We start from the raw sequence: 26,259 nt of genomic DNA on the forward strand, positions 1-26,259 counted from the left end.
GGCTCCACACCCTGCCTTGCCATTGTGCCAAGATGTTTTCTTGGTCTCTTTTAACATAAAACTTTTGGGGTTGGGGATTTAGCTCAGTGGTAGAGTGCTTGCCTAGCAAGCACAAGGCCCTGAGTTCGGTCCCCAGCTCTGGAAAAAAGAAAAAAGAAAAAAAAGAAAAAAAAGAAAAAAAGAAAACTCTTAAAGTTAATTTGCAGTTAAACCTTCTTTAACCAGCACATTAAGGCAAACTAAAGCAAAGATCTCCAGTGAGTCTTCTAGATTGTTCTTCACTGAGTCACATGTTCCTAGATCATGTGTCTTTCTTCTGAGAGAGCTCCACATTGTTGCGTCTCCAGCCAGCCTGGATTTGCTGTGGCTTTATGAATCTAAAGTTAAGTTCTGTCAAGCCTTGGAGCTAGTCCTGCTTCATCTCTGCAGTTAGTCCACAGAGGGCACTCTGCAAACAGATGCACCCCTGAATTAGCTCTGTCGGGGGTTAGCATGTAGTCTGATCCCTAAGGTTCCCCAAGTTAGTGGAGAAGTTTAGTCAACAGCAGGTGTCCCCAGCAGACTTGGGGAAATGGCACTGAGGTGGGGCAGGCGCAGACAAGAAAACTACTTTCAGCTACTAAGTTTGTAACCCAAAACCCATCCATCTTTGTTGGCAGGTGGCTGGCTGCATTTTTATTATCAGCTGACAAGTGATGTCACAAAACCTGTCTTGCTTCCAACTAGGGAATCCTCAGAGGAAGATAAATGAGACCGGTGGCGCTGTAAGCAAAGGTGCCCTCCGGTTGACTTCCAGTCACCAGACCTAGGTCACATCGCCTGTTCCCCCTGGTACCCACACCCCTCCCTCTGGCTGTAGGGCACCGGGTTCATGCTGTGCAAATTATCTTCCCAGCCGGGAGTCCTGGCTGTCCCTGTCTGAAGTGTGTGAATGACTTAACCTCCAGTAACCTTTCCATTGCTTACTTTAGCGTCTACATCATAGCTTCTGGCAAAAGGTGGGGCTACCCTGGAGAGCCGGCCAGCCTCCTCTGCTAATGGAGTGCAAGAGGGTTCGTTCAGGGTTTTGTTTTGTTTTGCTTTGTTTTCCTGAAAGGAAGAGAAAAACACTGGCAAGCAAGGAGGATTTTCCTTTATTTTTTATTAGTTATAACTGGGAATACTTTGTAAGTAAGGGTCATTCTAAAATCACAGCAGCCTGCAAGCCACATTTCCACGGTAAGTCAGCCTGACTCAGAAACAAGTCTTCTGTCCTCCGCAGTCTGGGGCTGACGGGGCAGGTCGGTTACCACAGAAGGCTCCTCGCTCACGTGTTCTGACTTTCCATCTTCGTGCACGGTTCCAGAGTTCTCAGTGTCCGTCAACTGCCCTGCCTCCATGACTAGGTAGTCTGCTACATGCCCAAGCCATCCCTAACTCTCCCTGAGCTGCAGACGCATGGGCTACCACTCAGGCCACAGAGCCTGGGTAGACCCTGTCTGACAGACAGCACTTGCCGATAGCTGATGCTTTCTAAGGACAAGCTGTCAGGTCCAAAGAAAAAGCCCCAGTTCCTGAACTCCAGAAGGTATCCATATATCCAGATAAAAGCCACTTTCTTCAGGAACTTAGGAAGCTGGTCCCTGTCTAAAGGAACTGTTTCTCCAGCAGAAGGACTAATGGCTCCCTCTTGTTACACATCAAAGCACTGCCAGGCCTCTGGACTCCCTTAGTATCCCAAGTACCTGTTCTACATTTCAAAGTCCACACTAGCATGCTGCTCCCCAGGTTCCCTCCACCTACACTACATTCTTGTTCTTCCTATAATGGCAAGGTTTTCCCTGCCCTGACTAGTTTCACTGTGCTGCACCTAGTCTTGGCCTCTTGCTTTCTCCCTTCTCACAAATAGCCCTGGCCACACCCACTTGGCTGGCCATGGTCAGTCTACTTTCTCTGCTCTGGACTATTCCAGATGCCTCTGTCTGCGTATTCTCTCATATCTACAATAAAACCTTGAGCCATATCAGAGTTCCTGTGGTTAGTTTCTCTACTGTGCCCCTCCCATACATAGGCACCATCCATCTTTCCTGTTTCCGATCCTTTTATTAAGTAATGGCTTGGGACTTGCTTAACCTCCATTTTCTCTGACATAAAACAAGCTCTGGGGTGAGGCTGGAATTCCCCCATAGGAAAACAAGTGATGTTTCCTAAGCAGGTGGTCTGCAGAGTTCAAGTACCTGACAGTCTCAGAGAGCTGTGCTGGTGCCAGCACACAGGCTCTGTGAGCTGTGTCATTTGTTTCTCTGAGTTCACCTGGTAAAAAGACCCCAGATGCATTGGACACAGATTCATCCAAGGAGGCTCCTGTCTAATCAATACGTGGACCCAACACCTCTCTGTTGACTATCTAACATGACTGTGATAGATGATAAAGTAGGAGCTCTTGAAATATTTTGGTTTTCCTGTAAAGCAAGGCTAATTAATCCCACGTGAGCTTTGAAAGAGGCTCACATCTGAGTGCTCTTATAAAGTAATTATGGTTAAACCTGAATCCCAGAGTTCTGACAGCAGCATCGGAGACTGCAAGCCAGCATGATACGTATTTGTAATAATAAATCTGAATCACAGCTCGAATGACAGTGTTTTTAATGACCAAGCATAGGTGTCCAGTTGTTGAAGAAATATTAACTGTAAGGTGCCTTGTTAACCTCCGTAAGCACTTTTCAACTGCAAATACTCCCGCTGCTGAAGAACACGTGTTCTGAAGCCCCGCATTACAGCCCCCCAACCCAAAACACCAGAATTTTTATTCTGTTTCTTCTATATTTACATTTAGAGTATATCCAACAACACTGAGTTAAACGATCTTCTACCTAAAGCCCTTTTTCTCTTAGACCTTTCCCTGGGATAAATACCCCAGGAAGCAATGACCCAGTCACACATGTAACTGTGAGGGCTCACAGCTGAGCTGTTTCTAAATCGTTTATTCAGAAAGCCCCTTTCCTGGGTGGTGAAGGCAGAGCTCAGTGTGCAGCGACGGCCTCACTCATGTGAGGCCCGGGCTTCAGTAGCTGGGATGGCAATCCCTGTGCTGCTCCATGCTCAGTCTCTCTCTGCCTCTCACCCTGTCGTTTCTGAACAGAAACAGTGCATACATGACTGTCTCTTACTACATCGTTGCTGTGATTCCAGTAATGTCCTACTTTTAATCCTGTCATATACACGGCTACCAAAATACAGTTTGTCCAATAACGCTGGCTCTCCCCTTATTTCCCTTGGCCACACCTAGCTAACTCGGGATCCTTACAAGGTCCACAGACGCCACAGTCAACTGGCAGCAGTTCCATGGCAGAGGTTCCCGGTGACCTGAAGCCACCAACCCCAGCCTCCACCCCTCACGGACAGGGGACCCCCATGCAAAGCGGAAGGTATGTTCTGAGGACTCTCGAGATGTAAAGTCAAGTTGTTTTGGTTTTGGAGCAAACTTAATAGAAAAAAAAAAAGCACTCTTCCCTGGTTAGCTTTTAAATCGTTATTACTGCTCCTTTTAACATGTAATTTACTTTGGGTGGTTTTGCACTCACAGTCCCAAGCGTGGCTTATTTCCTGAGCTCCGTGGGTATATAGTGTCACAGTATCCCTCAGCTTCCACCCTCTGTGTCTCTCAGAAGCAGTACAGTCAGTGTGCATGACCCGTTCTCAGACGTGAGTGATTCAGCGTACCCAAAACGGAACTCCATGACTCCAAACGCCCCATACCAGCAGGGCATGGGCATGCCAGACATGATGGGCAGGATGCCCTATGAGCCCAACAAGGACCCTTTCAGTGGAATGAGAAAAGGTATGTGGAGGGGAGTTTCTGCATGGGCATTGTCCAGGAGGCTCCCTTCTCCCCACCGCCTGGCAACCTGTTCACTCACCTCTTCAGCTGGGATGGCTCTAAGCACTGCCATGTGGTGACGAAGCCTCCTCCTTGCTCTCTTAAGCTAGAGCCTTAGGAAACATGGCCACTCTGAGTCTGACTTCCTCTTCTAGAAACGGTGAGAGCACTGGAGCTGACGTCAGCTGCACTGTAAGGATTAAGTCCACACACAGGAAGCTAAGAGAATGATGGGCAACTGTGGTCCGTTGGCACCCACTGGCTGCCATGATCAACATGGTGTGAACACAGACAGGGCACAGAGTAGTGTTCCCATGTCTCTTCCATAGCTGAAGGAATTAACTGACTTCAGAAGGCAATAAAGCAAAGCCCCTGACAGATGGGAGAGAGCAGACGGGCAGGGAAGCCTGGGACTGGGGATAGCAGTGGTTTTATATGACTGCATCCGGAGGAAGGCAGACGCCCTATGGATTGCCATGTCACAAGGAAAGAAGGAAGGATGTCAGCTCTCCACAGAGACCTACAGAGTTGGGAAGAGGGTGCCTTAATGGGGCTGCTGAGCCTCTTTAAGGAAGGGGAACACAGGCTGAGGGCATCTGTTACCAGGGGTCAGGGCCCCTCAACTAATTGGCATATTCATGAGTTTGAGTTTTCACTAGCTGAGAAATGTTATCTAGGGAAATTGCATGACTTGACTTTTTTAAGTAAGTTTGTGAGTAACTGGTAGTGTCCAGGCATGCTCCGAAAAGATAAGAGATTCATGGCAGTGTTGGAGAGATGGCTCGGCAGTTAAGAGCTCTGACTGCTCTATCAGAGGACCTGGGTTCAATTCCCAGCAACCACATGGTGGCTCACAACCATCTGTAATCAAGCACCAAGTGATCTGACAAGCTCACACAGACATACATGCAGGCAAGACACCAATGCACATAGAATAAAAATAAAGAAATCTTTAAAAAAAAAAAAAGATGAGATGGAGCAGTGGTGACGGTGAGCCAGAGGTGCCAGGCTGAGCCAGAGTAGCAGTGGAGAGACGCCCGCTGTGGCTTTGAGGGGTGGCGAATGCGTGGGGACTCCGAATAGTTGTCCTTGGCTGGTTGGAAAAGTGCCAGGAAAGCAGGAAATGCAGTATCCTGAGGATCTGTGGAGGGGCTAGTCATAGGCTGTTTCTGGAGCTCTGAGGCCGGCCTTCAATGTGTGTCTGTAATATTGGGGCCTGCCTGCCTCTGTGTCCCCAGTGCAGGGGCATAAGAGTGTCAGGGACAACAGAAACCCAGGGCTGAGTCTTACACTGGCCAGCCCCAGGGAGTGCAGACCAACGGGGTACACACACGTAGATGACACATACCAGCATCAGGTAGGAACCTGGCAAATGGAATTTTGGCATTCACTCAAATGCAGTTAGGTCCTGTCAAATAAAGCCATCATGTGAGCATTTTTTCTACTATACAGAAAGATGGTGAAGATGGTTTTGTAGAGGTAGTTACTCTGGGATCCCTTAGGGAGCAGTAGCTGTGATATTGGATGTTGTGACAGTACTTAGATGTTGGGATACATCTAAATATTTTTGAGACTGGGTCTCACTGTGTACCTGTGGCTGACCTGAAACTCCATGTCAACCAGGTTGACCTCAAACTCACAAGAGACCTACCTGCCTCTGTGTCCCCAAGTGCTTGGATCATATAGGCCACCACAGCAGCTATGAGTTTTATGACATTGAGGAGTGGAGAGACACATAAAGCCCCAGCTTGGTTTTTTTCTTCTTCTTTTTTCTTTTTTTCGGAGCTGGGGACCGAACCCAGGGCCTTGCGCTTGCTAGGCAAGCGCTCTACCACTGAGCTAAATCCCCAACCCCCCAACTTGGTTTTGATGAGTATTATGGGCTATAAAAACAAAAGAGGAGAATCTCAGAATTTTTAGCATTGGGTATATACTACTAAGCAAATGAGATGTATAATATTTCAGATGTATTTCAGGTAACAGTTACATAAAGCAAGGTGATATGTAATTTCTTTTTTCTCTCAAGAGTCTTGGAACTACTTCTAAGTAAAGATTTCCAGAATGCAGGATGAGTCCAGAAACCTCCTATGTGTAAGAAGTAGCTAGGTTTCTGTTGTGGGAGAGGGATTCGAGGTTCGTATCCTACTTGTCTTAGTTAGGGTTTTACTGCTGTGAAGAGACACCATGATCACAGCAACTCTCATTAAAGGACATTTCATTGGGGCCAGCTCCACTTTCAGAGGTTCAGTCCATTATCAGCACGACAGGAAGCATAGCGACATGCAGGCAGACATGGTGCTGGAGAAGGGGATGAGAGTTCTACATCCTGATCCACAGGCAGTAGAAGGAGACTGTGTGTCCAGACCATCTGTAACTTTTTCATAGGAGACCACAAGTTCCTATGCGGTTCTACCACAAGTTGATGTGAGATCAGACAGAGAGAAGGTAGCAAGAGAAGGCTTGCCCCACTGTAGCTTATTCCAGCAAGGCCATACTTCCTCATAGTGGCACTCCCTATGGGGCAAGCATTCAAACCCAGGAATCTGTGAGGACCATGCCACACCACCTTTAGGCTCTAGAAATAAAACAACATGGAAAAATTAATGATTGGTATTTGGGGTGGGGCCTCCGAATCTCAAGCATGCTGTTTCTGCATCCTTCTGTACAACAACTACAGGATGCTTCTCCTTTTGTGTCTGCAGTCTCTACTGTGAATGAGTCTGAGAGACTGAGTGCTTTCTGCACAGCCATGAATTTGGATCTCCTGTGCCCCCATAAAGCCTGGGCTGCGGTGGGTACACCCACAGCTCCAGTGCTGTAAAGCCTAGGCAGGAGATAACCAGCCCCACAGTCAGTAAGAAAGACCTCATCTCAAAATGAAGATGGAGAAGACTAGAGGAAGACTCCAACACACACACAGCACAGACGGGATTTGGGCAGTTAGGGGATGAGTAGAGGGCTTTGTTTTGAGATGGTAGATAGAGATATGTGTCTTAGGTAAATAGCACAGCCCTTGTATATTTCAGCTCACCTGCTGCCTCATAGCATTGGGACATTTGTGTCCACAGGAAATATTGTCTTACAGCTCTAAGGAGTTATAAATAAAGTTCTTCAATTTGCCTTATTCTATGAATTTAGACCAACACCCATGGAAACTACTGTTGCTGGGGCAGCACCAGCAGGTGGTCCTAGCATCCCCATGGCTGGCCTGTGACTCAGCTGTGCAGCGAGTCAGCCTGGTCTGAGATTCCTTACCCCACAGAGCCAGCCTTGCCTGCTGCTCACCCCTGCCTTAAACAGGGTATGTGATCTCTCAGGCTCTGACCATGGTATCCAGTGTGTCTGGGTGTCTGTTACTATCCGTATACCTAGCTATGCTTAACTCTTTTACTGGATCCTAGTGCTGTAGCCCTAGGTGGGCTGTTTCTCCCACTAGCGCCTACAAAACCATGGTGCATGACTGCTGAGACAGTGTTTTCATGAGATGGATTCCTAAGTTGATTGATTCAAAGAATGGGAGTGAAATGCATCTGTCATCTTGTAATGTATAGCAGAGCCCCACACTCACTGACTTCAGTCAACAGAACTGCACTGTCTCATGGCTGTGTTGTCAGGGGCCCTCTGGGGTGGCTGATGTCATCAGAGTCTTCACTCGGGACCCATCTGCAGTCTGGGCCCCTTCTGTGTGGTTTCTAGAGTACCCTGGCCATGAAAGGTGAAATCCAAGATCGAGATAAACCCTGTTGCGAGCTTGGGCAGGTGTTTGTTGGAGTCCATTTCCCCCCCGAGCCTGTTGGTCAATACTAGCTAGCCATGTGGCCCATCCCCAGGTCATTATGGGAGGGGACAGCATGGGCTGTGAACACAAGTAGATGTGCTTCAGTTTTGTAATTTTCAGTAAGGCCACAGATCACATGTTGAGTGACCATTTAGTTTTCTTCTTCTGCAAACATGGCTTTAATGATTTTGTCATAGTATTTACTTTCTGTTGACTTTTTTCTACTCTGTGTATTAAAGAATTAAACTACTTAACTTTAATTATGCCACTTGACTTCTGTCTATCTCTGTCTTTCCATCTACAAAATGGAAGGTAACCTCAAAACTGGTTCTGCCACAAGTTGATGTGCGATCAGACAGAGAGAGAAGGTAGCAAAATGTGATATTCCTGCATTGGCCTCAACCCTTGTATGGGGTCCACAGCATTGACATCATTGACTCAGAAAATGTCAGGTGGCTTTTCTGCCTCAGACAGCAGTAGAACGAAGACAAGCAGCAGCTGTGGAACAAGTGTTTTCCTCAGGCTCTGAGCGGATGCTCATTTGCACATGTGCCCTTACTGGCGCTCTGCTTTGGGATAGAAATAAGTCACAACTTGTCCATCTTCAGCTTTTCTTTTAACTGTGTGCACATATATATGTGCACATGAACGCAGGTACCTCCAAAGGCCAGAGGGCCTCGGATCCCCTGGAGCTGGAGTCACAGGCAGTAGTGAAGCACTAGCCAGTGTAAATGCTGGGAAGTGAACTCAGGTCCTGCAAGTGCTCAAACCACTGAGCCATCTCTTGAGCTGTTGTGATGCGCATTTATGTCTAGGTTTTCTTGCTCTTCTGTGTAAGGGTGGGAACTAATTTAAATGCGTATTTCCTGTCTTGTTTATAAGCTCTTCATAAGCCGATGTCACCTCATTCTACAAACAGTCATTAATACGAACGTTAGTAGCTTTTCTGTGAGCTTCCATGTTGCTGCATGAGAGTGACCATAGACTACACCTGTGACAGCAGAGGTGCAGGCTCTCTGTGGGCCAGCAGGCGCTGCGAGGGTAGTCTTGGGCCTCTGCTCTCAGTCTCACACAAAACCAAAGCCAGAACTCAGCTTCCAAGGTTCAGGTCCCCTTCAGCTGCATTCAGGTTGTTGGTTCTTTCCCTTGTCTCTCATGCTTATAGGGCCAAGGTGCCCATCACATGGTTGGCTGTTCTCTGTCCACCCTTCTTAATGTTCTTCTTTCCATGGCAAGGCCAGTAGTAGAGTATCAGACAGGCTCCATCTTTAGCCTTCAGCCCAGATTTGAAGGGTGACTTGAACTTTCCCTTTGGGTGAATGAACCCAAAACCATCGTAACCATCTGACTCTCGTAACCACAGAGCCGCAGCCCAGCCTGTATCCGAGTCCTGCCACATCAGAGGCTCTTGTAGAGCAAACAGAGGGGATGCAGGTGTCTTTGAGAACATCTAGAGGTTCTGCTCCCTTGGGCAGAGTCTATGTCCTTTCAGTAGGATTGTGGTGTAGAAGATTGGGACCACTGAAGTTCACAAGAAGGGATCTATAGGCCCTTTGGCTTTTGGAAAATGCTCAATTCTGTGCTTTTTATCTCATTATCACAGTGCCTGGAAGCAGCGAGCCCTTTATGACACAAGGACAGATGCCCAACAGCAGTATGCAGGACATGTACAACCAGAGTCCCTCAGGTGCCATGTCCAATCTGGGCATGGGACAGCGGCAGCAATTTCCCTATGGAACCAGTTATGACCGAAGGTGAGTGGTGGTTTGGTTTGGTTTGGGTTTTTGTTCTGTTTTGTTTTTCTTATTTTATGAAGATGGGATAACTTACCAAAAACTGTTTTCCTCAGATACACATTTCTGAGCCATAGTGGCTGAGCTTCCAGTAACAGCACAGTGGGTAACCTTTGTAGCCTTCACTGACGACCAGGCAGTGGCCTTACAGTGGGCGGCCTCAGCCAGAACATGAAGAACTTGGTCTCAGACGGTCCATGGCTCTTACTTCTAAGCAGGAGTTCAGCAGCATGCAAACTGTGGGCCACTCTTCTTCAGAACTCAGGAGCCACACAACACACTGCCAGTCCACCCAGCACAGATTCCTAGGCTTCCCAGCACCAGGCCCTCCCCTCCTCCACTCCTTGAGGATGAAATCTAGAATGGCACACTTGGCTCTCGGGCCCTGAGTTCTGGACCAAGAGTGTATTTTGCTCTTAGCAGACATCTCTGAGGAAGCCTACCATTCTGACACACAGGGGTCTCTCCAAGGAAGTCATTTTGATACTCACATGGCAGGCCAGGCCACAGGGTCACTCCTAAACTGTGTTTTGGTCAGAAGACAGATGTCACAGGAAGGCCATCAGAAGCCTCGTCTTCAGAGGTGACAGGACTTCCTTCGTGAAGAGATTCCTCCCCTGTCCCCCTGCTAACACCAAAGGCCTCTCTTTCACTCACTGGTGGATTCTCTGCTTCTCTAATGAGAGAGATGCTTAGAGCAGGTTTTCAGTGTGGTATTTGTGATTTAGAAAGAAAAAGCGTGAAGCATCTGAGAGGAAAGTCCTTGTCCTCTCTGTGGTGAAGGGAAAGACTGACTGGAGCCCTTTCCTCCATGGTCTTGGTAGAGTCGGTGTCTGCTCAAGGCAGCCTGGCCACACCCAGGCCCTCTCACCAGGTAGAGCCAAGGGAGAGAGGATGAGTGGGGATGACTTGATTCCAAGGGGAGGGTGTGAGAGACCACAAGTCAGGTGACAGGGTGAGTCTCTGTATTCAGTGTTTGAGTTTTCCTCTTACCTGACCACATGTGATGAATATCTGTTGCTGTCCCTGCTTTCAGGGAACAGCACAGATGCCAAGTGCATGGGATGAGGGTTAAGTTAGCCGCTGTGGCTCCCTAGGCCAAAGGCTGGGGCTTTAAGATCCAGGAAGAGCTATTGCTTTGCTTTGCTTTGTTTTTCCGATGAGATTAGCCAGTTGTAAAAGGACAGACACAGTGGAGAATCTCCCGTGAGCTTTTGCTGCCTCTCTTAAGCTTTGTCCTCGTCAGTTAGAACTCTTTCCTTCAAGCTTCCTCCTAGAGTCTTCTGTCTGTTTGTACGTGGTAATCTAATTTTTCCCTCTTTTCATTTCTTGATCTCATTAATAATCTATCCAACCAATTATTCTCCCCTCTACAAGATTCAGTATTTCTAACTTAACACAGTTTATTTTCAAAGTTCAAGACTTTTTTACCCTTAAACATGTTAATTTTATGGCATTTACAGTTCCTAAATGTGGGAGCAGTTGGAAATGCCCATTATGTTTCTCTGCAAGGACTTAATAGGAGTTCATCTCAGTCAGTATGAACACCCTCCTCCATGCCCTCTGTAATCAGGAACTGTCCCTCTGCTGAAGGATAGCTTTTTAAATCTTTATTTTATGTACAGTGGTATATGTCTGTGTGAGAGTGTCAGATCTTGGAGCTACAGTTGTTGTGAGCTGCCTTATGGGTGTTGGAAATTGAACCGGGGTCCTCTGGAAGAGCAGTCAGTGTTCTTAACTGCTGAGCCATCTCTCCAGCCCCCTTGAGGTATAGCTGTAAACGCTGTGTCCTCAGTGAGGAAGCAGAAGATGGGAACACCATCCATGTTCTGATACTTCTAGAAATGCTGCTTCCGAACTTCTGTCTACTCCTGCTTTTCCTCCCTTGACAACACCATGTGGCTCCTGCTTGTGGAAGCTTCAGGGGATGGGTGGGGCTTCTGCTTCAAAGGAAGCGGCCAGAGCCTAGACAAGCACACACAAGGCTCTGCCTGTCCAACCGGTATCCCTCTGACACCGATTAGCAACAGCCTGAACTGGGAGTTTGGCTGGCCTCCTGAGATGGGTGTTACCGTCCCTGCAAGAAGCTGGAGCGCAGCTGTGGCCTCCTGTGCTGTTCAAAGTGGTGTGTGTGGAGAGAAGACAGAGCCGCTGGGTAGGGCTCTAGAAATGGGCTGTTTTCGTCTGTGTTTGCCTCAAGTCCCATGTAAACCAATCTTCCTTTGAACACTTTGCTCTAGGCATGAGGCTTACGGGCAGCAGTACCCAGGCCAAGGCCCTCCCACAGGACAGCCACCGTATGGAGGACACCAGCCTGGCCTGTACCCACAGCAGCCGGTGAGTTGGCCGGGGGTGTGGGCCTGTGTCCCTTTTGTCTGCTGGAGACTGAAACCCAACGTCTTTCTTGTGAAGATTTGGGGAGGGCTAACCAAAGCCACACACTTTACTGAATAGCCAGGGTAGGTTTAGCTAGAAAGTAACTCAGAAAGTTAAAAACAGCTCTTGACAGGTAGTATTCTGGGATATACACAGCATGCTGGACACGTGTCTGTGGCCACCCCTCCTCCTGTCCCACAGGTTCCAGACCCATGTGCCAGTGCAAGTCAAAAGGCAAGTGCACAGAGCACGCGTGTGTCCCTCACTGCTGTTCTGCCAACAAGCAGGACACAGCTGCCGGGCAGCGATCACTGGTGTAGGACACATCTGGAAGAACCGCACAGCCAAGAGTGTGTGTAGACACTGGAGAGCAAGCCAGCCTTCTTCACTCTGGGACTTGAGTGTTCATGGATGTAGCCACAGGGGTCCTGGAGGTAGTCTCTGCAGATGTTCTAGGGCAGCTGTGTTGTGGTAAATGCACTGTAGGTCAGAAATATGCCGTACTCAAAGAAAACAATAAAAGAAACTCAGACTGCTGTGGACCAAGATGGCCACTGGCTCTTTAAGAGAGACACTAACATCGCGTATTCGGACGGCAGCGCTCTCGTTGCTGCCTGGCCCACTGCGCCCTAAAGTATGCTAACTGTTTGTTCTTCAGAAGATAAATTAATGGCATGTTCTGCAGTAGGCTAGTTCCTGTGGCATACTTCACAGCCAAGTCTTGTATAACCCAACCTTGGAGAAGTCACAGTGGCCCTAAGGGTCGGGCTCCTCCTTAGGGTTTAGCTGTTTCTGAACAATCTTTCTGGTCTGCGATCGCTCACCAAAAAGGGGGGAGGGCATTTTCTTTTTAGAATTTTTCAATCACAAAGTCATTTTGAAATATTCATTTACTTGGAGCATACTTTGCAGTTGGTGAAGTAACTTACCAGAGACAGTTTGAAGTGCACAGTGCACCCCTCCACATATCTCCCACCCACCCAGTGGGTACCAAGGAGAGTCTTCAAGGGTGGAGCTGAGCCAAAGGAGTTGTGTAGAGGGACCAGTAAGGGTTCCGTGGAGAACTGAGCCTGGGCGAGCTGTGTATCTGAGCGCAGGCCGGGATGTGGACTGCAGGTGTCATGGTCCAGGAGCTACGTCAGCAGAGGCTCTGCCATCTACTGAGGTCTAGGGTCCCCTCAGCCCAGAACCTCCCAGAACGGCCCTGAAATATCCAGTTTGCTCCCATGAGTCAGAGCACCCTGGCTCCTAGGGTACTGTTGGTTCCATCTATCCACGTGTGCTGACATGGTGGTCAGCCATGGTGTGCTGTCCCTGTGTTGCTCAAGGAGAGGGGTCATAGAAAATGTTTTACACTTGAAAACAAACCTGGGCACCCCTCCTAAGAGTGTGTGGCAATACTGAAAACAAGCCTAAATTGTTAGCGTTTGTCAGTACATAGGAGCGTCCCGTATCCGTTTTGAAATGAACATTCTACCCAGTAATAACTTTTGCATAATTCGAGTGTGTATGACTATACCTCTAAGAGAACATCAGTATAATTGTCTTTATATGGATTTCAGAATTACAAACGCCATATGGATGGCATGTACGGGCCTCCAGCCAAGCGCCACGAGGGAGACATGTACAACATGCAGTATGGCAGCCAACAGCAGGAGATGTATAACCAGTACGGAGGCTCCTACTCTGGCCCGGACAGAAGGCCCATCCAGGGACAGTATCCCTACCCCTACAATAGAGAAAGGATGCAGGGCCCAGGCCAGATGCAGCCACATGGAATCCCACCTCAGATGATGGGTGGCCCCATGCAGTCATCTTCCAATGAGGGGCCTCAGCAGAATATGTGGGCTACACGCAATGATATGCCTTATCCCTACCAGAACAGGCAAGGCCCAGGTGGCCCTGCACAGGCACCCCCTTACCCAGGCATGAACCGCACAGATGATATGATGGTACCTGATCAGAGGATCAATCACGAGAGCCAGTGGCCTTCTCATGTCAGCCAGCGCCAGCCTTATATGTCATCATCGGCCTCCATGCAACCCATCACGCGCCCACCTCAGTCATCCTACCAGACGCCGCCGTCACTGCCAAACCACATCTCCAGGGCACCCAGCCCTGCCTCCTTCCCGCGCTCCCTGGAGAGCCGCATGTCTCCAAGCAAGTCCCCCTTCCTGCCTGCCATGAAGATGCAGAAGGTCATGCCCACGGTCCCCACATCCCAGGTCACCGGACCACCCCCACAGCCACCGCCAATCAGAAGGGAGATTACCTTTCCTCCTGGCTCAGTAGAAGCATCGCAGCCAGTCCTGAAACAAAGGCGGAAGATTACCTCAAAAGATATTGGTAAGCATTAAAATGGATTAAAATGCAATCTAGAACTTTTAATACAGACACAATTCCCATCTGTCTCAATTGGATGAGAATCTCAACAGTACAAATTATAGGCTACTTATCTATGGGAGCATTGGTTAGAAGCCACGTGTCTGAATAAGAAACAGACCAGAGAAAAGCCTGAATCTAATGACACTCAGGTGCAAAGGTTGCTTGTAGAAGAGACTAGCCCTCCAGGGAGGGGCCAAACCCCTCAGTCACACAGGCTGGATGCTGGCTTGAGCTTTAGACAAAACCAAGCCACTTGATTTCTACACTGGATGCTCGAGAGATCCACTGGAGGCCAGCCACTCTAGTGACAATGTAAGATGAGTTTCCATAGGGAGTAGGGCCTGGCCATGCTGCGCAGATAGGTAGGTATGGTATGTGAGTGCCCTCCGCTGTGATTTCCGGCACTGATGTAATCACATCACACTGGCCGACACAGTCCAAGGAGCTAACTCAGCTGAGCTAGTATTGCTTACTTGTCCTCTGCGAAGGCCATGGGCATACTAATTAGTGGTCTGGGGTGTCCGTTAGTTAACAGCTTCTTCTGCATGCATTTTGAAGTTCTTTTCACACAACAGAGGAAATAATAGCTCTTGGTTGTGTAAGAAAATTTTTTCAAAGATTTTGGAATCAATTGTCTTAAAGCCATTGGCAGTGATTAGAAAATGAAAGATTTAATTAACGATGTTAAAGATGTTTTTAGTTGTTAGACATTAAGAAGGGTATCTTGTATATGGGAACTTTAGAGAGATGATGGAACCATAGATACTGAGCCCTATTTTATAGAAATGTAAATGAAATAGCTATCTACGTTTGTGTGTTTAAATAGTCATAAATCTACTTTTTAAAAGCATATTTACTTTATGTGATATTTTGCCTGCATGTTGTATCTGCATGTGCCGACAGTGCCCAAGGAAGCAGAAGAGGGAGTTAAATCCTCAGGAACTGGGTTGCAGATGACTGTTAGCTACTGTGCGGGTGCTGGAACGCTAACCCTGGTCTTGTCCAGGAACCAGTGTGCTTAACCCCTGAGCCTTCTCTCCAGCCCTATATCTGGTTTTGAATCTTGTTTTGTTTTTAATCTCTTAGTCCAGTTTCTGTCAGTGCTTGCCTCCAACCTAGGGAGATTTTATTTTCAAAAGTCTGATCCCTTGTATGACAAAAGACATGTTTTCCTCTTAAAACACCTGTAAAGCCAAATCCCAGGAAGGACACCCTTGGACACAGCCCCTCCCTCACTGCATCATAAGACACATCATAGCACAATTGCCCCTCACACTGCACTGTAAGGAGCTGGGAGGATGGGTAGATCAGTCCCCCTCTCTCTTTCAGGTCACATCACAGGCCCCTGCAGTTTTGAAAATCTCCCAGTGTAGACTCAGGACTTGTAGTCCAGTATACCCCATCCTCAGCAAAGCTGACAGCTGTCATTTAGTCATACTTTTCTAGGGGCAGGAGTAGGAAGAGTGACAGAGAATGCAGACTTTCAGTCTCCCATTCCTGGGCACGGTCGCACCTGAAAATCAACCATTGGAGTACCTGTTCAGCCACAGCAGGGTATAGCTGTGGGAGAACACAGACATTCTCTGATGTTACACTGTTTGAGGATTACATTTTCCTCCCAAGCCAGCTCTGCTGAGCTTGACTCGATCATTACCCTTACTAAGTGGCAAAAGAAATGCTCACGATGACAGGACCATGTGTGCTGGCCATGCACTTGGGGCTCCTGTCCCACCACCAGAACACAAGAGCAAAGTAGCATGTCTACTTACCGTCCCCAGCTGAAGTCAGATGATCACACACAGCTGACTGCTGCACAGCGCTCCGCTTCCTCCTCCAGAGCTGGTGCTTACAACACCCTCTTCTCCTTTCTAGTTACTCCCGAGGCGTGGCGTGTGATGATGTCCCTTAAATCCGGTCTGTTGGCTGAGAGCACGTGGGCTTTGGACACCATCAACATTCTCCTCTATGATGACAGCACTGTCGCCACCTTCAATCTTTCCCAGGTGAGGCAGCTGCACACAGCTGGCAACAAGTTGGCGTGTTCTAAAATGGAGTATGCATAATGCTAAGCTGGTGCCTAAGGTGCTGTGCAGCCAGCATCCAAGACTGAATCTCTGTAGTTAGTGTAAAGCAGCACTAGTCAATACGTAGTTGTCTGGGTACTCACTCTGGGATAGCAACTAATTTCTATCTTCAGGGTACATCATGTGAGGTGTGAGTGTGTGTCTGTGTGAGTGTGTGTCTGTGTGAGTGTGTGTCTGTGTGAGTGTGTGTGTGTCTGTGTGTGTGTCTGTGTGTGTGTGTGAGTGAGAGAGAGAGAGAGAGAGAGAGAGAGAGAGAGATTGAGACTGTTTCAATAGGAGTGATTAAACCCTAACGTGGAACTGATCTATTACAGAAAGTACTTCTCAGTGCAACTTAGTATCTTTCTATTGATGTTACTGTTTTTCAATCATTTGTTTGAGGCAGGGTCCAGCCTGAGCCAACTGTGTGATGTTGAGCCCCTGCTGCCACATGCTGTGGTTGTAGGGAGCACCACCACATCCCATGCTGTGTCTTTTTCCCCAGTGGAAAGTATGTAACACATTTCATAGCACAGATCTCATTGGCCATGTCCCCGTCTCGTTAGAATGACCAGGGACTTCTAGCCATGCCTGCCTCCAGGTCACCTCCCCACATCTGCCTTCTCCGGGTCATCCTAAAGTCCTCACTTGAAACCCTGCTTCTTCCGTCATCCAGGGAGCACCCCACCCTCACTCACCCCCAGTTCAGAGCTGGCCTTAAGGTAGCTTGTAACAATATGGCTAACAGCAGGAAGCCTGAGGAAGATGCCCCTGTCAGTGAGGTATGGGCTTTAACCTGATGTTCAGAATAAAAATGTGAGAGGCTTGTTCTCCCTGTGGGCTGTAAACAGCTCCTCACCTGAAGACACTAGGTTCTCTGCCTGCCGCTGAGATAAAGACCAGAACTTTCTACCACCCCCTTTCTTTCACTGAGTCTTCAGTGTAGACCAGAGGCAGCTCTCAGCTGGTGGACTGTGTTAATGGGTCAAAAACATTGCATGCCCTAATGATGGTATTTAAGATGTGTGCTTAAAATAATGTGTCCAGCCTTCTCGAGAACCTTCATCCTCTTAATAGATGAACTCTGGCCGGTTGTACATTTTTATGCCCAGAAGTGCTTGGTTAACTTGCCCTTTTCCCCAAGGAAGCTTATGACAGGGAGGGGGAGAATTCTTCCCCTGGGGAGAATACCTTCAGGACCACAAAAACTGCTTGGTATAGCTATGTGCGCTCACCCGGGACAGGCGTGCCCAGCCCTGGGAACAAAGAGGAGATGTGAGATTATGGTTGGTCTCACAGCATCTGTCATACAGAACCCACGCTGCATGTCCCTACAGCTCATGTAAGGCTGGCTGTGTGTGGAGTGAGTGATACAGACGGGAGCACTCGACTTTCCACAGGCAGACTCTGTCAATGGCTCTTGTCTTTCATTTAGCATTGTGAATAACTGAAATGTAAAATTGCATTTTATAAAGCACTTTAGTTCATTTATCAGGGACTAAATTGATTTGTTTATAATTTTCAGTCTTTATGAGCGACTACATTACTAAAATTATCTCCTCCAAAAGATATAGAAAGAACGTAAATCAGGACAACCTATGGTACCTGAGACAAAAATAACCATAAAAATCCTAGGAATAATAACCATAAAAACCCCAGCAGGCGATTCCCAGATAAATAGTAGAGGAGCAAATAGATTCACTTTGGGTGCAAGAGTCTATAAAACCCTCGCTCCTGCTCCTCACAGTGTACTCCCTAAATCATGCAGGCCGAGAGAGTGGGGAGCTCTGCACACACTGGAGCCATGGCTGGGGAAAGCTGGGGCCAATGCTGGCAGCGCCAGCTGGCAGTGAACTGGAGGAGACACACTTGTGCACCCTTAGTCCATCCTCGGGAAGGTAGCTCTCAGACGCGTGGTGTGCCCTCTAGGGTCAGGGCAGAAGGACATTAGAACAGTGTGAAGTCTCTACCCAAGGCCCCTCTGTCAGAGCTGGTGTCCTGACCTGTACCTGCTCTCTCCCCTCTCTAGCTGTCGGGGTTCCTGGAACTACTAGTGGAGTACTTCCGAAAGTGCCTAATTGACATTTTCGGTATTCTGATGGAATATGAAGTGGGTGACCCCAGCCAAAGGGCGCTTGATCACCGCACAGGGAAGAAAGACGACAGCCAGTCCTCGGAGGACGACTCTGGGAAAGAAGAAGATGATGCCGAGTGTCTGGAGGAGGAGGAGGAGGAGGAGGAGGAAGAGGAGGAGGAGGAAGAGGAGGAGGAGGAAGAGGAGGAAGACAGTAAAAAGACAGAGTCAGAGGGCAAGAGCAGCTCTGCCCTAGCTGCTCCAGACACCACTGCGGACCCCAAGGAGACGCCGAGGCAGGCCAGTAAGTTTGACAAGCTGCCCATAAAGATTGTCAAGAAGAACAACCTGTTTGTGGTGGACCGGTCCGACAGGCTGGGTCGGGTTCAAGAGTTCAACAGCGGGCTCCTCCACTGGCAGCTGGGTGGTGGCGACACCACTGAGCACATCCTCACTCACTTCGAGAGCAAGATGGAGATCCCTCCTCGCAGGCGTCCACCTGCGCCTCTCAGCTCCACGGGTAAGAAGAAAGAGCTGGCAGGCAAGGGCGATTCTGAAGAGCAGCCAGAGAAAAGCATCATAGCCACCATTGATGATGTCCTGTCTGCCCGACCAGGGGCCCTGCCGGAAGACAGCAACCCCGGACCCCAAACCGAGAGCGGCAAGTTTCCCTTTGGAATCCAGCAGGCCAAAAGCCACCGGAACATCAGGCTCCTGGAGGACGAGCCCAGGAGCCGAGACGAGACTCCCCTGTGCACCATTGCGCACTGGCAGGACTCCCTGGCCAAACGCTGCATCTGTGTGTCTAACATCGTGCGGAGCTTGTCTTTCGTGCCTGGCAACGACGCAGAGATGTCCAAACATCCGGGCTTGGTGCTGATCCTAGGAAAGTTGATTCTGCTGCATCATGAGCATCCGGAGAGAAAACGGGCGCCACAGACCTATGAGAAGGAGGAGGATGAGGACAAGGGGGTGGCCTGCAGCAAAGATGAGTGGTGGTGGGACTGCCTCGAGGTCTTGCGGGATAACACACTGGTCACATTGGCTAACATTTCCGGGCAGCTAGACTTGTCTGCTTACACAGAGAGCATCTGCTTGCCGATCCTGGACGGCTTGCTGCACTGGATGGTGTGCCCGTCTGCAGAGGCACAGGACCCCTTTCCCACTGTGGGGCCCAACTCAGTTCTATCGCCACAAAGACTTGTGCTGGAGACACTGTGTAAACTCAGTATCCAGGACAACAATGTGGACCTGATCTTGGCCACACCTCCATTTAGTCGTCAGGAGAAATTTTATGCTACATTAGTTAGGTACGTTGGGGATCGCAAAAACCCAGTCTGCCGAGAAATGTCCATGGCGCTTTTATCGAACCTTGCCCAGGGGGATACACTGGCAGCGAGGGCAATAGCTGTGCAGAAAGGAAGCATTGGGAACTTGATAGGCTTCCTGGAGGACGGGGTCACGATGGCGCAGTATCAGCAGAGCCAGCATACCCTCATGCACATGCAGCCCCCGCCTCTGGAACCCCCCAGTGTGGACATGATGTGCAGGGCGGCCAAAGCTTTGCTGGCTATGGCTAGAGTGGATGAGAACCGCTCGGAGTTCCTTTTGCACGAGGGTCGGTTGCTGGATATCTCGATATCCGCTGTCCTGAACTCTCTGGTTGCATCTGTCATCTGTGATGTACTGTTTCAGATTGGGCAGTTATGACACCCGTGAGGGCACACATGTGTGAGGGAACATTAGAGGGTCACATATGACTGGCTGTTTTCTGTTCTCGTTTATCCAATGTAGGAAGAAGGAAAAGAAAAATCTTTGCTTCTCTGCCCCATTCACTATTTACCAATTGGGAATTAAAGAAATCATTAATTTGAACAGTTATAAATTAATATTTGCTGTCTGTGTGTATAAGTACATCCGTTGGGGGATTTCTGTTTCTTTCTCTTTTTTTTAACCAAAGTTGCCGTCTAGTTCATTCACAGGTCACATGTTTTTTTGTTTTTTTCATAATTTTTTTCATGTTGTATTACAGTTTTAGGGAAGTGAATTCACTTTATAAAGTAAAAAGGTTTGGCAAAAAATGCTGATAGGAAAATTTCACCACACTGAGTCAAAAAGGTGAAAGGAAAAATTGATCCTTAAATTGATTTCCTATGAATTTTATTCTTCGCAGAATGAAAAAAGCGAAAGTGCATCCCATTGCCCAAAGCTCTGTGCAATAGAAACTTCTAGAGATGTAGGTGTAGGGGCTCGAGGTATGGCAGTCAGCAGTCTGGCCCAGTGATGCTGTTCTCTCCACAGGAAAGCGGTTGCATTAGGCCTCGAGCAAAAAACCGCACTCTCAGTTAGGGGCGAAAATCCACTCCTAACCGCCAACAGCAGGATTGCTTCCTCACCACGACCGCCATGTCTGCTGCGACTCAGCCTCCACCTCACAGATCTTCGTGATTCCTTTCATCATTTTTTAAATATTTTTTTTTTACTGCCTATGGGCTGTGATGTATATAGAAGTTGTACATTAAACATACCCTCATATTTTTTTCTTTTCTTTTTTTTTTTTTAGTACAAAGTTTTTAGTTTCTTTTTCATGATGTGGTAACTACGAAGTGATGGTAGATTTAAATAATTTTTTATTTTTATTTTATATATTTTTTCATTAGGACCATATCTCCAAAAAACAAGAAAAAGAAACAAAAAATACAAAAAATAAAAACAAACAAAAAAAGGGGGTAATGTACAAGTTTCTGTATGTATAAAGTCATGCTCTGTTGGGAGGGCAGCTGGTCCCAGTTTGCTTCATGAATCAAGGTGTGGAAATGGTTGCATACGGATTGATTTAGAAAATGAATACCAGTACATACAAAAAAAAAGAAAAAAGAAAAACCAACTAAATGAAGAAACACAACTTCAAAGATTTTTCTGTGACAAGAATCCGCATTTGTATTTCAAGATAATGTAGTTTAAGAAAAGAAAAAAGAAAAAAAAAAGAAAAAAACTTGATGTAAATTCCTCCTTTTCCTCTGGCTTAATGAATATCATTTATTCAGTATAAAATCTTTATATGTCCCACATGTTAAGAATAAATGTACATTAAATCTTGTTACGCACTGTGATGGGTGTTCTTGAATGCTGTTCTAGTTTGCCTAACGTGGTTGCATAGTAACCAAGTTATTTACAGGAAATAGGGGAAAAGTAACAACCTCTTCCTCCTAATGAAGCCTGAAGGCCAGAAAGGACTTCCAGGGTTTCCTCCTTGAGAGTGGGAACAACGGTTTGATTTTCCTCAGATTGTTTAGATAATTAGGCCTTCTTTGAAGCAATTAACTCTGGCGACATTGAGATGTGGTAATTCCCTCACAGATGGGTGGTGACTGCCAGCCCACGTGACCTGGGGCCCTCCAAGCTTACTGGCCTGAAACCACGACCTTCTGCCTCTCACTACTGTTCTAACCCAAGTCTGCACCCGCCATGTTTCTTCTGTGTGCCTCCAAGTTACTCTGCATTAGTTTACTCCGCCGTGTATATTTATATTGTGCAATGTTGAAAGGAACATGTTCTATTGTATGTGGTGTACATAGTGCCAAGTGACGAGTCCATTTCAGAACATCTTCATCTTCCTTCTGCCCAGCACTGGCTCTCTAGTGCCCGGCTCTGGTGGAAAGTGTTCCTTCTGGGTAATTGACTGTTACCATGTAACGCTCAGTCTTTTCAAAACTGCTACATAACTATGCTGCTGGCGCCCCTTCTCACTCTACCTCTCTCTGCCCTCTTCAGAAGACACTTCCCATATCCGTTTCTGTGGTTCACCTTTCTCACGCTGACGTCTGGAACAGTTAGACAGGAACACACAGTTACGACCAGGGTGGGATGTTACCCTGGTGTCCCAAGAAAGAAATTAGTTTTTTCCTGCAAGCAGTCCCATCATGAAGCAGCCCCCACATCACGTCAGCAAATAGATCTATGTTGAATCCAAACCCCATTTCTAATTCTGCTAGATTGCAATAGATCTGCTTGCAAAGAAGAGATTTTAGTGCTCCCTGATGAAAACATGGAAATATGCAAGAGAGAATTCAATGGCATTCCCAGTCTCTCTCTTGCAGACACTGAATAAAAGGTATAGGCAGACCCCAAAGCTACCTAAGACCCCAGTCCCTTGTCAGAAGAGCAGTCTCTTTCAAAGTGGCCACTCATCAGCCAGGCCCACAACAGACTCCCAGCACATAACACCAAGCCCTTGTCTCTGATCTCCCAGGAAGCCTGGTGTTCTCCCTCCACTCACCCAAATCCGACTTCTGGAAGCCCAGGAAGGAGTCACAGCCTGCTTGACATTTCCTGGTGATACCAAGTTGCTGCTCTGTCCTAAAAAATTAGTTGTTTTCCAGGGCTTTCAGAAATTTACAGAATGCCCGTACTCTAAATGTGTACCAAAAAGAGAGAGAAATAAAGGCACAAAGAAAGTTTAGTATTTTGGAATGGTGCTATAAAGTTCAATCTGTTGGTATTTGAGTGTTTTGTTTTTTAAATGTCTCATAAGGGATACTGTGGGCTGGCATTGGCTAAAAATAGTTATTTAGCTGTTTGAGTTAGATACACAATCAACTTTTACTTAGCTATTCGAAGAGTAGTTGTGATGTTTTCCAAGTTCAAACAAGAGTTGTTTTCAACAGGGACCGTGGGTAGTCTTATATAATGTCAGTTCCTAACTGCTACTTCTGAGAAACTGGATAACATTTGCCCTGAGAGCTGTGGTCTCCGGCTATGTCCTGCTTGTGCCCTGTGTGTTCAGTCCACATGGATACTAAGACCCTCGCTTCTTGCTGGGTTGTGGTAAGTTCTTTACAGTCCAGTCTGGTGCCCAGTGCTGCCAGCCTATGTCCCTCTATTAAGTATTTCTGATGACTCTGTAGTCTGCTAAGACAGGACACTATGTCTGGGCTCCAAGGGTCCTTCATGTCAGCGGGGAATGGTCCTGCTTCAGTTTGATAGACAAGTCAACTAATTCTCAGTACTTAGGGATAAAGTGAGACTCTGTCTGTTGGAATCCCAGTGTGGTGTATAGCCTCATCCTACAGACAGTCACGGGGGCCTGTCTACCTGAACTGTGGTGTACTCACTCTCAGGGGCTTTCCATTGCGTGCAGAAAGATAACCAATGGCTCCCAGGTTCCCAGTGCCCCCCAAACCAATGACCAGGTCTGGGACTACAGAACCCCCAAGGCCACACAAAGGCTGTTTCAAAGTCAGTGCTCTCCTTACACCTCTGCTTCCTCCAGCCGGTTTCATGCCCTGCCCAAATTGAGAAGTCCTCCGAAGTCTGGGAGCTCCGGATTAACTTTTGGGTTTAAGATGTGAATGCTGAGGAGAAATTGGGAGTCGGTGGGAGATCACCAAATTGTCAAAACAGAAACTCGCCTGTCTTCCCAAATCTGACCTCACAGACTTGGGGGTTCACTCTGGCTTCTCCCTAAGTATGTTCTGGGAAACAGAAGCCCTCAGGAAGAAAAAAACCGCTTGCATGGTATCCTGGCAAGTTTGAGCCATACTGAGTGCATTTGTCTTGAGTGTTTTATGAGCCTGGAGCTGTCCCCCGACCCCTTTCCTTTAAACATGGTTCAGGGCTTTAAGAAACAGCACTGTATGCTTTATGCCAGCTAAGATGCGTTCTCTAGCAGAGGAAACATTGAACCAACTCTAGTTCTGTAGCCTGAGAGACTTAAACTGTTTCAGCTCAGCTTCTTTGACCACCCTGTTGAACTGCTAAGGACTCTATTGGATGTTTTCTTTAAGGCCTTGGGGGAGTCCCTGGGTGTGTATTCCTCAGTGTAAGGCCTGCATTCCTTTGCCTGGGTGTGTATTATTCCTCAGTGTAAGTCCATCCACACTGCATTCCTTTGCCTGCCCCAACCCTACACACACATTCTGCATAGTTTTAAATGAGGTCTCAGAGACTGTCTTTGAGGTTTCTATATAACCTGTCATGGCTGGTGACTTAATAGTTGAGGTGAATGGCCTGGGTTCCTGTCAGAGGTGATCCATGAAACTTCTCTGTTGAATAGAATTTAGGGTGGAAGATCCCACCTTCCTTCCAGGCCTTGGGAGTATCAGGCTGGAATAAACCACACTGTACAGTTCCGCTGCCCCATCTTGCTGTTAAAATAAAGTACCTCCGTTAGCTCAGTGGTAGAGTGCTTGCCTACCAAGTGCAAGGCCCTGGGTTCGGTCCCCAGTTCCGGAAAAAAAAGAAAGAAAGGAAGGAAGGAAGAAAGAGAGAAAATAAAGTACCTCCTAACATCTCCCAAATGCCCAATGTGGCAGGTGACCGGTCACAGTCTTTGGTTTGGTGTTCCTACCATGGGATATACAGGGGAGTCCCTAAAGACTCCTTCCTACTTAGCTACATGGTGCTGAGTCTGTACTAGCGGACATTTCTGAACACCCTGAGTCTGTTCCTGGAAAGCAAGGAAGAAAAATGACACAGGCATTTCTCCTCTGCCAGAGTTTGGCATTCAGATAGCCAGAGCACTGTGTGCTCTGACTAAATTTTCCCAGAGTCAAGGCACTGACTGAATAACCCCCTAGAAGATATCCCATCCAGTGATCATCCTCTGCTTTCTGGTAAGAGAGCCCTTAGTCTGTTTCAGCACCTAGAGGGATTTCCTCTTAGCCGTTCACATGAGTCTCAGTGTAGATCACATCCTATCCCATCTATCCTTCCAAAAGAGCGAAGGCCCACGCCCCACACACCTAAGGCTGGGCCAAGCTATGTGCCTGAGTTGACTGAACTTTACACAAAAAATTCAGAAGGGTCCGATAAGCGTTGGAAATGAGCCATGGTGTATGCTGCCCACAGCTCAGAGGGGAGCAGTCTCATTACTGCTCCAGCGCAAACACAAGCTCACATGTACGTGGGGTTGTCTTTGCCATGCTGAGGAAGGAGCCTGAGGCCTCAAGCTTGGCTGGCCACCACTGTTAAAATAACATTAAACTTGTCCCAAATCGGGAAGGTCTGCACAAATTCATCTTCATAATCCTTAAACTTCAAGGATATATTTGATGCTGAGAAGGAAGCACACTTGTCACCTCACCCTGGAGACTTTTGACCTGTATTGCATTCACAGTCACTCTCAAGCAATGCTAGGTGAGTCTGTTAGACAGGTAGTCTAGAGCCAAGGCTCCCAGACACACGTTCCTTCACATGAACCTTCCCAGATCCCCGAGTGATCCATATTTAATCCTCTTCGAAAAGTATTTCAGGTCTATGAGCTCACATTAGGTAATACACGAAGAAACCAGAATCTTATGTGAATCCGACCCTAAATGCCCTTTCGAAGGTTGAGAGACGCAGCGCCATCCATGACAGTGGCTAGACTTTCAGCACGACACCGAGGTCACTGAAGTCCCTTGTGGGGGCTTTGGCGCAGGGGCCTGAAAACTGATTACCAGCCTCTTTTCGGTGGTGCCTAAAGCTCCCGTTTTGAGATATTTCTCCAATCTGTTTAGCTTTCCAGCCCTTTATTATACCTTAAAAGAAGACACTCAGGAGACAGGTGATGTCCAGGGCAGGGTTTGGGGTATTGACACCGGTCTGTCGAGGTGCATTTTATGTGTTCCATATAAATAAACTCAGCGGGGTTTTCCAAAGCACAATGCTTGTGTTCAGCATTTTCTGTTTTCACCAAATGCTGTGAGCATATGGCCAGTGCTTCCTGGGCTGCAAGACCTGGAGGGAGCAGGTTCCTGGTGACAGAGAGCCATGAGGATTTATTGAGAGGGAAGAGAAGCTTGCAAGCTCCTTCACAAAGGAGCCGCCTTCAGCCAACTATTTACGGGCAGTCCCTCTCCTTGAGTGTGTGATGGCTGGTGTGGTAGTGTCAGGATATTGGAATGGAGCTGGGGTGGAGAATCAGGTTTGGGTAAAGAGTGGAAGTTCAT

At 47.7% G+C, this 26,259-nt stretch overlaps 1 protein-coding gene across 11 annotated transcripts in view; it reads left to right on the plus strand.

Annotated features, from left to right (window-relative positions):
• Arid1b (AT-rich interaction domain 1B) overlaps positions 1 to 21,431 on the plus strand; it is a 356,041-nt gene extending 334,610 nt beyond the window's left edge. For 6 of the 11 annotated variants that reach the window (XM_087642968.1, XM_087643042.1, XM_087643007.1 and 3 more), the window contains 7 exon segments: positions 3,269 to 3,407; positions 3,648 to 3,820; positions 9,241 to 9,391; positions 11,671 to 11,767; positions 13,369 to 14,152; positions 16,064 to 16,194; positions 18,284 to 21,431. In XM_087642968.1, coding sequence (XP_087499094.1) covers positions 3,269 to 3,407; positions 3,648 to 3,820; positions 9,241 to 9,391; positions 11,671 to 11,767; positions 13,369 to 14,152; positions 16,064 to 16,194; positions 18,284 to 20,038 — 3,230 coding nt within the window. In that variant the 3' untranslated portion in view covers positions 20,039 to 21,431. 11 annotated transcript variants of the gene reach the window in all.
• Positions 21,432 to 26,259: the final 4,828 nt, after the last annotated feature.

This window comes from Rattus norvegicus, chromosome 1, assembly GCF_021556685.1.
Source record: "Rattus norvegicus strain SHRSP/BbbUtx chromosome 1, alternate assembly SHRSP_T2T, whole genome shotgun sequence".
Lineage (NCBI taxonomy): Eukaryota > Metazoa > Chordata > Mammalia > Rodentia > Muridae > Rattus > Rattus norvegicus.